The 10,787-nt window shown below is 44.8% G+C and overlaps 1 protein-coding gene across 1 annotated transcript; it reads right to left on the reverse strand.

Annotated features, from left to right (window-relative positions):
• Positions 1-7,893: 7,893 nt before the first annotated feature.
• LOC102029709 lies at positions 7,894-10,428 on the reverse strand. Its single transcript, XM_013505864.1, is given in 4 exon segments — positions 7,894-8,865; positions 8,868-9,129; positions 9,365-10,053; positions 10,276-10,428. Coding segments are annotated over 4 exon segments (2,076 nt in total).
• Positions 10,429-10,787: the final 359 nt, after the last annotated feature.

Below are 10,787 nucleotides of genomic sequence, written 5' to 3' on the forward strand. Positions count from 1 at the left end.
GATTTAATAGAGACAGTATTTTATATGATTATATCTTAGATAGTTGGAAATCTATAGTTACTATTTAGATTAGTACAATTGGCTTATGTTCCTGATTTCCACAATCTGTGTTTATAATTGATGTGAAAAAAGAAACCAACTTCAAACAGAACAAATCTACACTGTTCCTTTCCCCCAATTCTCTACTTCTTCGGATATTGCTGTTTTTCATATATTTAAACTATAACATTCAAGATGTTTAATGTTTCCCTGGCATACGCGTTTCACTACTTTAAATTAAATCCATCACTGGACACATCTGGCAGTCTAGGCCTGGAGGGTGCTTCTGTCACCCTCCACACACACACTTGGTGTTCCTCTTGAAGCACCCTCAGGCATACTTGTTGGACAATCACATATAATTTCTGTTAATGTCTAGAAATACAGGCATTGCATTTTTCAGAAAAAGATATCTAACAGTAATAAAATATGGTTACTGTTTTAGGGACTTATTAGAGCCTTCAGAATGAACACAGAGGATTTTAGCTACTTCTTTTCACATTGGTGGGTTGTAAAGACAGATCTGTTCCTGTTAGCTTCATTTCTATAAGAAAGTAACAAGATTTCTCCTTTCGTTTTTATTTTAAGAAGAATGAAACTATAGTTACCTGGGAAATATATAAGGGACAGTCAGATTATAATAGTTATCTCATCTCAATTTTCACTTCATTTACTGCTCACAATCCTGAACAGACTGTACGTGATTGTTCACTGAGGGATAAGCCTGGATAAAATTTGGGGATTTCAGAAATTATCTGCTTTCTCAGATTAAGAAGCCAAACAGCTCATAAACTGCCTAAATATAGAAATGGGCTGTTTTATAAAGATTCAACTAGAAAACTATGAAAAAGTATCTTTTAACTTAGTTTTTGGTGTGTTTTATTATTTAAAAATATAAAAATACTAATTGCCAAAGTATCCACCCAGAAGTAATCAGTACCTCTTTTAATATATGTTCTTAGAGGTTTTCTTTGCATAACCTATTTTTTCTAGGGAACAATTTTGTATAAGTACCTTCACTTACCGTCGGACTTCACATTCAACTCTGTCCAGGGTGAACAGATCCCCCAAACTAGGTGCCCGCAGATGTATAAGAAAAGTAAGAAAAACATCAAACCAAGAGAGCCAGAATTCTGTGATCAGGTGCTAGCTGCCTCTAGGACTGACTGACAGCGCCCCCCCCAATTACCATCTTCAGTAACCTTTTTTTCAGAATCCACCCAGGAGGCAACAGAGGAATTCGAGAATATCAACTGTTTTAGCACGACAATACAATTCAATTATCATAGGAATGCGACCTGACCAGTAAGCCATCCTGTTATCTTCCTTTGCCCATATCTCAGCAAAGCATCTAGGATTGATCCAGGCGCTTGCAATGCTTATGCTAGACTTCCTCCAGAATCTAAGAATCATGGCTTGGTCAGGCCTCAGGCAATACACAAAAGAGTAACTAAAGAATGTCCTTCTCCACAACTTACTGATTTTAGCACTTAAATTGTAGCAACCCTATATAACCCTTATTAGTCAATAAAGAATAATTAGAAGTAAAATTATTTTAGAAACAAATGAAATTTCTAGCCATACTCATATTTCAGCATTCACTTCCTTTATAAGAATACCTGTTGCTATTAGAAACTGCCATATTAGACTATTTGACCATCTCAAAAGTTCTGGGAGATAGATTACTGTGAGAAGAAACCTTTTTATTTTTAGTTCATTTTTATCTGAGGCAGAACTGGCATCTCCCTTCCATTCCATCCCATCAACCTTGATTTTTGCCCCAGAAAACTGGCATTCCATTTTTGTAATGAAAACTTTGGCACTGTATAAAATGGTTTTATTAAACCAATCCTATTTACTTAAAGCTTCCTTCCTTTTATGACTACTCCCAGTTCAAGCTTTTGCCATCCTTGTAAACAAGAAGATAAGTAGAACTGCAAATGTTTGTACACAAGTTGCCACAAAGTCAGAATTAGTGAACACATAGTCTTAATCCTCGTAGGTGTGTTAGTCTTGATAAATAACGTGTATCATTTATTGTGTCACTCATAGATCTATTCAAATATATACACACGTGTGTGCACACATACACTTATGTACATATATTTTTTAACACAGAGATTAATGAGAAAAGAAATTATATCTAATTCTATAGTCATTGCTAAGATAAACTTTCCAATGAGATCAAACACACACAAAAAAGCAAGAAAAAGGCCACCTTTTCCCTGTAAACTTTGCTTTAAAACATTATTATTCTACACATTTCTGCTTAATCTCAAAGTCCTATCATTTCTCAAAGGGCAATTTGACACCCCTGGATTTAAGAGAGAACTTAAACATTTTTTCTTTCCTTTAAAGAAATCAAAAGACATTGTTGGCTCTTTAGAGTTTGTTTTAGTCAAGCTCTTGTAATAGGAGAATCATGTATTAATGAGGAACAACCCAGAGAAAAGGAAGGGACCTAGGGGTGGCAAGGAGGCAGGAAAACAGAGTGTGTCACATTCTCTGGGAAGGGACAGAAGTGGGTCTTAGAATACAGTAATTAAGAGCACAATGGTCTTTTCCCAGAGTACAAAATGATGAGAGGATTTCTTGACCTCCTCTACTTCCTAGGAACATAGGGACCCAAAGTTCAATCTTGTACCAACAATATTGTCACACAATCACCCATTTCAACCTCCTGCCAATCCTACTAGTTTTTGTCCTAGAATGGAACCAAGTATGTAAGAGATATTTCACAAAGCGAGAAAAACTGTTAATACTTTTCAACATATTGATACTTATTACATAAAACATTGAACTAAGTTTTATTATAAGAACACTCAAAGGATGAAATAGTACCTTTAATCCTGGGAACAATACAATTCATTATAGAAATGTATTTTCTGCAAGGACACTTCAAGGGAATTTCTTTACAAAATGGCAGAGCAGTGAGTGCTAGCAACTCAGCTTCTCCAGGACAAAGTGTCTGTGACCTGGAAACCAACAGCTTAGAGAAGAACTGAAGTGAGTGGAGGGTACATGGGAAGCACAAGGGAACTGACAGAGGCAAAAACAGGATTAAGTGATTCAGAAGAAGCAGACCGTGCTGCAGAGGAGACACTGAGCAGCCACACCACCAACAGCAGCTGGGTGCCTGTCAGCCAGGGTGCAAAATGAAAGTAACAACCTTTGTGCTCACAGAGAACTGCAGACAGCAGGAAGAATGTGAGACATGGCTTCCCAAGTGGCCCTCCAGAGTCAACAAATGGTCAGTGACTGTGGTGCAAGTACACCAGGACATGTTCTGGACTCACAACCAGAATCGAACCAAATGGTACCTACCGACAAACACCAAGACGCACGGACCACCAATTGGAATTTAGGATGAGCTGTTATTTTTGGCCAGGGACTAACTGAGAGCCTCCACGCAGGGAAGGATCAGATCAGTCTCGATCCAGAGAAGAGAGTAGCTTTTAAACCCTAAAACCGCATCCTGTTTGGCAAACACATGTCACATGTCACATCTGTAACAATGAGGGGATTCTCTTTTTTTTTTTTTTATGGCAGAAACAGTACATTCCGAGAATCCGGGAAGGGTAGAGCATTTAGGGGAAGAACAATACGTTTTGGGAGTCCAGGAAGGGCAGGGCGTTTACAACTAGTTTACAACCACGCATTCCAGAAATGGTAAACATGAAGATCTAACCCCATGGCAGGGGTGGGAACTGAGAATTAAACTAGAACCTTTCATGTGTGTAGTGGGGCTTTTACATTCCCCACTGATTTTAGGATGGAATCATATCCTTGATTCAGAGGGTTCTTCATTTAGGGGTAACATGTCATATTGGGTATGGAGGGCCATTAACTTTACAGCTTGAATTCTTCACCAGATATAGTTCATGATACAATTAATGGCACATGGTCCTACTGTAGCAAGTAGGAGGATTAACAGTAAGGGACCAATTAAGGCTGAAAGCAGAGTAGTCAACCATGGAGACATACTAAAGAGCCCCTCATACCAATTTTGATTTTCCTTTTTTTGTTCTTCCCTGTCTTGGAGTCTTTTCCTAAGTCTATTTAGACTATCTTTTATAACTCTGGAGTGATTAGTATAGAAGCAACAAGCTTCACCTAGGGCTATGCAGAGACCCCCCTCTTTAAGGAACAGCAAGTCCAGACCTCGCCAGTTTTGTAAGACCATTTCAGCCAGGGACCCAAGAGACTCCTTAAGTTTTGTAACTGAATTCTCTAGAGTGGCCAGGTCTTTATCGATCTGGGCACTAAGGTCTCGGTAATTTTTATCTTGGAGGATAAGTGCAGAGGAGCCTATGGCAGTTGACCCCGCAAGTCCAATTCCCAGCAAAGCAGCTGGGCCCTTTTTGTTCTAGGGAGATCCACCCGAGAGAGATGTTCTTGACCTCCTTCTCCAGAATAATAATATACCTATGGGAAAATGTGTGTCAGAATGCAGAGTTCAAGGGATTGGGTGGTGACAGAAGAAAACAGACAAGGAGTGATTCCTGAGGTGAAAGCAAACCAAGTTCCCTGGGGTGCAGCCAAATGTTGTGTGGGACTGTAAGTTATATTTTTAATGGAGACAGAATGGTCACAAAGGGCGCGATAAGGTGACTTGACTAGGGAGTATGCTTCAGAGTGAAAGCAGATGCCTTCTCCCTGGATACTTCCTAAAGTTAGAATGGGCCTTTGGCCCTACCAGCAGGGTGAGTTAGCTGCAATGGTACTGGAAATTTTAATGTCCTGGGGTTGAGACCCGATAGAAGCATTAGCACAAGTCCAACATAAAATGGGGGTGAGGGGTCAAGGCATAGCCAACAATCCTCAGTCATATTGGGGTTAGACCTATTTAGATAGGAGAACATAATATCTAGTGGAAGTAAAAGGGGGGAAACCGGAGGACTAGTTTGAAGCAAACTCTGAGTTGAAGGGGAGGACATCGAAACGGGCTTGGAAGAGGGGTGGACAGGCTGCAAGATGGGCACTAAGGGCCCCAGGGGCAATGTTGGTGAGTTAGGGTTGTTATTTACTCTCATTTGGATAGTTAGCCAGAATCCTGGGTCATATCCTTTGACATATAAACATACTCCCCAGGTTTTTCCTCCTCTCCAAGACGGATGGTCAGGTTGTAGGAAAGTTAGAATAAGAGGATTACACTGATTTAACCAACAATTATCTGGGCCTCTAAGCCTGGTGATCTTTAGAAATTGGTCAGTGTGCCTCCAGTGTGCCTCCAGGGTGCTACTGATTCACAGCCCCAGTAATAACAACTACATACCTGGTGTCCTCCACATTCAGTATCAGCATTAGGGGTAAAAGTGGGGCAAGCATAAAACTCAACGTCTCTTAATGCCCGTTCTGCGTTCGCTGCCAGGCTACAGCCTATGAAGGACTCTCGTTTCCTAGAACTTCTGGCCCATTTTTCTGCTAGACCCACCTTTGCTGCATCATGGTGGGTCCAGGTACCAATAAGTTGACATAAATCAAACCTGAGTTCTGGGTACACGGTGTTTTCAGCTATCCGGTGGCCGTCAAGGGAAGCAGTGGCCCACCAGGTGCGAAGAAATGGACGGTGGGGTCCAGCCGTGGTTGCAGGAGCAAGAAAATGGCATACAATAGAAATATAAATCAGTCTGTAGTACGTTTCAGTTTTACTTGTAATGGGTCGTCTGTGGCTTGGACCCTCCATGCTGACTCGGAATCAGGCCTGACGAAAGGCTTGACGTGGGAGTGGTGGATCCAAGAGTCCTTCCTGGCGACTTTGATCGAGGTGGGAGTGCTGAGGACGACCATGTGTGGGCCTGTTCAGCGACAGTCCAAGTTGTGAGAGTCCCTCTTTTTAACCCAGACTAAGGAACCAGGCTCTGCGATGGGTGGGGAGTTCAGTTGGTCAGTGCTCAGTGGGTGATGTTCCCTGAAGAGGCGATGGGCCTCTTGAAGTACTGGCTGTAGAACCTGGAGGGACTTAATGAGATCTTGGTTATGTATGGTTTCAGAATGGACATTATGGAGCCTGGATACCAGAGGAGTGGGTCTCCCATACATAGCCTCGAAGGGAGTAATACCTTGGATGTAGGGGGTACATCGTGCATGCAGGAGGGCAAAAGGTACGAGACTCACCCAATTTTTGCCAGACTCCAGAGCCATCTTGGAAACTGTGTCCTTGATGGTTCTATTCATACATTCTACCTGTCCAGAACTTTGAGGCCGGTAGGCACAGTGGAGCTTCCAATCAACCTGTAAACACTCAGCTAAATTTTGGGTTATCTGAGCTATGAAAGCAGGACCATTATTGGACCCCATTACTAAAGGCAGACCAAATCGAGGCACAATCTCAGACAGCAATTTTTTGGTTACAATCAAAGCCGACTCAGTCCTTGTAGGAAAAGCCTCAGGCCATCCTGTAAAAGTACCCACTAAGACTAGTAGATATTTGTATCCATGGCATCCAGGACCCATCTCAGTGAAATCTATCTCCCAGTGTTCTCGTGGATTTTGTCCTCTCTGTCGTTGTTGAGGGTGATCACCAGATGATTTGCCCTTGGGATTTACTTGAGCACAGTGGGGGCATCTTAGACTAATGTCCTTGGCTTTGGCTGTAAGATTAGGAATAAAGTAAGTTTTCCGGAGCAATTGAGCAAGTTTAGTTCCCCCTAAATGCGTGGCTTGATGAGTCTCTCGTAGTATCTGGGCCCCAAGTGTTTCTGGAGGAGAAAGCGACCATCAGGGAGGATGTGCCATCCATCAGCATTATCTTGGGATCTTAGGGTTGCTGCTAACTTTATGTCCAAATCAGAATAAGCTGGGGTAGCCAGCCAAGGCAGGGGGAGGGTAACCACAGCCAATGCAGTGGACCCCACTGATTTTAGCGCAATCTGTTTGGCAGTGGAGTCTGTCAATTGGTTCCCTCGGGCTACTGGGTTGTCTTCCTTTTGGTGGGCCTTGCAATGTATTACTGCAACCCTCTTGGGCTCCCAAATAGCTGCTATCAAGTCCAAAATTTCGGAGGCATTTTTGATGGCTTTTCCCTCCGAGGTTAACAGGCCTCGTTCTTTATAAATGGCCCTGTGGACATGTAGAGTGGCAAAGGCATATTTACTGCCCATATAGATATTGACAGACTTGTCTTTGGCCCATTTTAGGGCTTGAGTCAAGGCTACAAGTTCAGCCTTTTGTGCAGAGGTGTGAGCTCCTAGGGGCTCTGCCCAAATTACCTCAGTTTCAGTAGTGACAGCCGCCCCCGACACTCGAGTACCTTCATGGAGATAGCTACTTCCGTCTGTGAAGAGTGTGGCATCCACTTGGGACAAAGGCACATCGGTCAGGTCTGGTCTGAAGTTAGTGACGGTCTGGAGAACGTCAAGGCATTCATGAGTTGGCCCATCTGGATTATCATCAGGAAGCCACGTGGCAGGGTTGAGGGAAGTTGCAAGCAGGAAACAAATTCGATCTGGATCCAGCAACAAAGCCTGATACTGAACGATCCTGGCATTTGATAACCATCTTTCAGGAGGGCTGTTTAAAAGAGGCTCAAGGGAGTGGGAGGTAACCACATAAAGTTGCTGACCAAAAGTTAGCTTAGTTGCTTCCTTGATAACAGTAGCAGTAGCGGTGAGGGTCCATAAGCAATTGGACCACCCAGCAGCCATGTGGTCTAGGCACTTAGAAAAATAGGTCACTGGCCACTTCCAAGGACCCAGATATTGAGTGAGGACCCCCTTTGCAATCCCATGGGCCTCCGCTACGTGGAGCTGAAAGGGCTTGGTCAGGTCCAGCAGGGCCAGAGCAGGGGCCGAAATTAAAGCTGCCCATAGCTTATCAAAGGCCTGTTGTAACTTTTCAGTCCAATCAAGAGGCTCAGATGTGTCTCCCTTGGTGGCCTCGTACAGTGGCTGAGCCATTTCTGTGAACCCCAGAATCCATTCTACAGTACCCCACAGTTCCTAGGAACTCTCGTATCTGTCGCTTGGACTGGGGTGGGGGTATGTTTAGGATGGCCTTAATGCAGCTATCAGAGAGCGTTCGGGTGCCCCCGGCGATAACATAGCCCAAGTATGTTACTTTAGTTTGGCACAATTGTGCCTTCTTAGCGGAGACCCGGTAGCCTAAGCAGGCTAATTCTCGTAGGAGATCCTCCGTTGCCTCTTGGCATGTTTTCTGGGTATCTGCGGCTACCAAAACATCATCTACATATTGGAGAACAGTCACCCGTGGGTGGAAGGCACGACAATCCTGAAGGTCTCTGCTTAGAGCCTCATCAAACAGGGTGGGGGCATTCTTAAATCCTTGGGGGAGCCACGTCCAGGTTAAGTGTCCTGACTCCCCAGTTAACGGGTCAGTCCATTCGAAAGCAAAAATGGGTTGACTGACCGGTGCCAAAGGAAGACTAAAGAAGGCATCTTTTAAATCCAAGACAGAATACACAGTCCTATCAGGAGGGAGAAGGCTGAGGAGGGTGTATGGGTTGGGTACAGTGGGGTGAAGGGTTTCCACCCGTCTGTTTACCTCTCAGAGATCCTGGACAGGCCAGTAGTCATTGGTGCCGGGCTTCTGGACTGGGAGCAGCGGGGTGTTCCAGGGGGACTTGCAGGTGACCAGGATCCCAAAGAGTCTCAGTCTTGAGATGTGTTTAGCTATGCCCTCCCGAGCTTGTTGACTCAGTGGGTACTGTCGGACTCGCACAGGCACAGCAGTGGGAGGGAGGGCTACCACAATTGGGGGCTGATGGGAAGCCAAGCCGGGAGGATTGTCCTCCGCCCAAACTTCAGGTATTTGTAATTTCCATATTTCTAGAAGCTGGTTAGACATTTGTTCTGGGGCTCCCAGGGGTTCTGTGGTAAGTATATGTCCCTCTGTGAGAGGACAAGTAAAATAGCAGGGGGCTGAATCCTGTTGGTAAAAGTCACAGTTGGGCTTTCACCTGCAAAAGAGATCTGGGCCTGTAACTTATGTAAAAGGTCTCTCCCAAGCAGTGGGTAAGGACACTCAGGCATGACCAAAAAGGAGTGGGTCAAAGTTTGTTTTCCTAGGTCCGTTATGTCGCCTGTGACTGGGGTAGGCCTTAGTTTTACCAGTTGCTCCCTGAATGTTAGTCTTTATAGAAGACAGGGGTCTAATGGGCTGCTGAAGAATGGAGAAGGTGGCACCCGTGTCCACAAGGAACTGGACCTCTTGGCCCCCCATGGTAAGGGTTACCCAGGGCTCCTGGGGGCCAGGGGTGCCCTGACTTCTTCAGTCTGTTTCTCGTGTACTCAAGATTGTGGGACCTTTTTCTTTAAGCTTTAGACAGTCCTTTTTCCAGTGACCCTGTTCCTTGCAATAGGCGCACTGATTTTTTCCTAGGGAAGGTCTTTTATCTTTGGTCCCAGTCATGGACTTGTTTGTTCCTTTTGGGGGCTTTTCTCCCATGGCCAACAAACCTTTCGCCATTCTTTTGTTTAGTTCCGGGGGATCCTCCTGGTTATTAAAGACCTTTTGAGCCACTTCTACCAATTCTGAGAGTGCCTTTCCCTCAAAACCCTCTAACTTTTGTAACTTCCTCCTAATGTCTGGGGCCGATTGGGCAACAAACACTATGTTAAGAGCTCGCCTGTTTTCTGGTGCCTCCAGATCAGTTGGAGTATACATACAATAAGCCTCTTGGAGGCTCTCAAGGAACGCTGCCGGAAACTCATCCGGCCTCTGACTGACTTCAGTTACCTTAGACAAATTAGTTGGCTTGCAGGCTGCAGCCTTAATGGCACCAAGAAGAGTCTGGCAATACCGAACGAGAGCCTCCTTACCTGCATTTCCACTGGGATTCCAATCTGGGCGAGCAGATGGGAAATGTTGTTCTACTAGTCTAGGATCGGTGGCAGGTTGGCCGTCAGGTCCAAGAACGGCCTTTCGCCCATGGGAGCAGACATGTTCTCGTTCCTCTGAAGTGAATAGGACCCATAAAAGCTGTTGGCAGTCATCCCAGATGGGGCGGTAGGCGGCAAATATTGTCCCAATAAGAGATATCAAAGCTTGGGGATCCTTTGAGAAAGGCAGGTATTGCTGCTTCCAGTTAAACAAGTCAGTGGTTGAAAAAAGAACATGAATTAGGAACGGGCCCCCCTGCGAGCTAACCCAACAGCAAAACAAACTAAAACCAAACAAACCAAAACCAAACCAAAGTCTCTCCGGCACTTAAAGGCACGTCTGCCACCCAAGAGATCCAAATGGGGCGCCCCCCAAACAAACAAATCAAACTCTTACCGGTAAGAAGACAAACGGCTCCAAGTCGAATAGAAAGAATTTAGTCTTTACCCTAGGCAGGGGAGCCTGTCGAGGCCGAGGCACATCTTCTCGGGGAGCCCCCTGACAGGTGGCTACCAGGGGTAAAGTGATCCGGCTTGGTAGCACCCCCATAGGGGTCTCGGTGGAACCTCCAAAATGTTCTGGACTAGCAACCAGAATAGAACCAAATGGTACCAACCAACAAACACCAAGATGCACGGACCGCCAACTGGAATTTAAGATGAGCTGTTATTCCTGGCCAGGGACTGACTGAGAGCCTCCCCACAGGGAAGGATCAGATCAGTCTCGATCCAGAGAAGAGAGTAGCTTTTAAACCCTAAAACCGCATCCTGTTTGGCAAACACATGTCACATCTGTAACAATGAGGGGATTCTCTTTTTTTTTCTTTTTTTTTTTAATGGCAGGAACAGTACATTCCGAGAATCCGGGAGGGGTAGAGCATTTAGGGGAAGAACAATACATTCTGGGAG

Source organism: Chinchilla lanigera, unplaced genomic scaffold, assembly GCF_000276665.1.
Source record: "Chinchilla lanigera isolate Chin_1 unplaced genomic scaffold, ChiLan1.0 scaffold00006, whole genome shotgun sequence".
Classification (NCBI taxonomy): domain Eukaryota; kingdom Metazoa; phylum Chordata; class Mammalia; order Rodentia; family Chinchillidae; genus Chinchilla; species Chinchilla lanigera.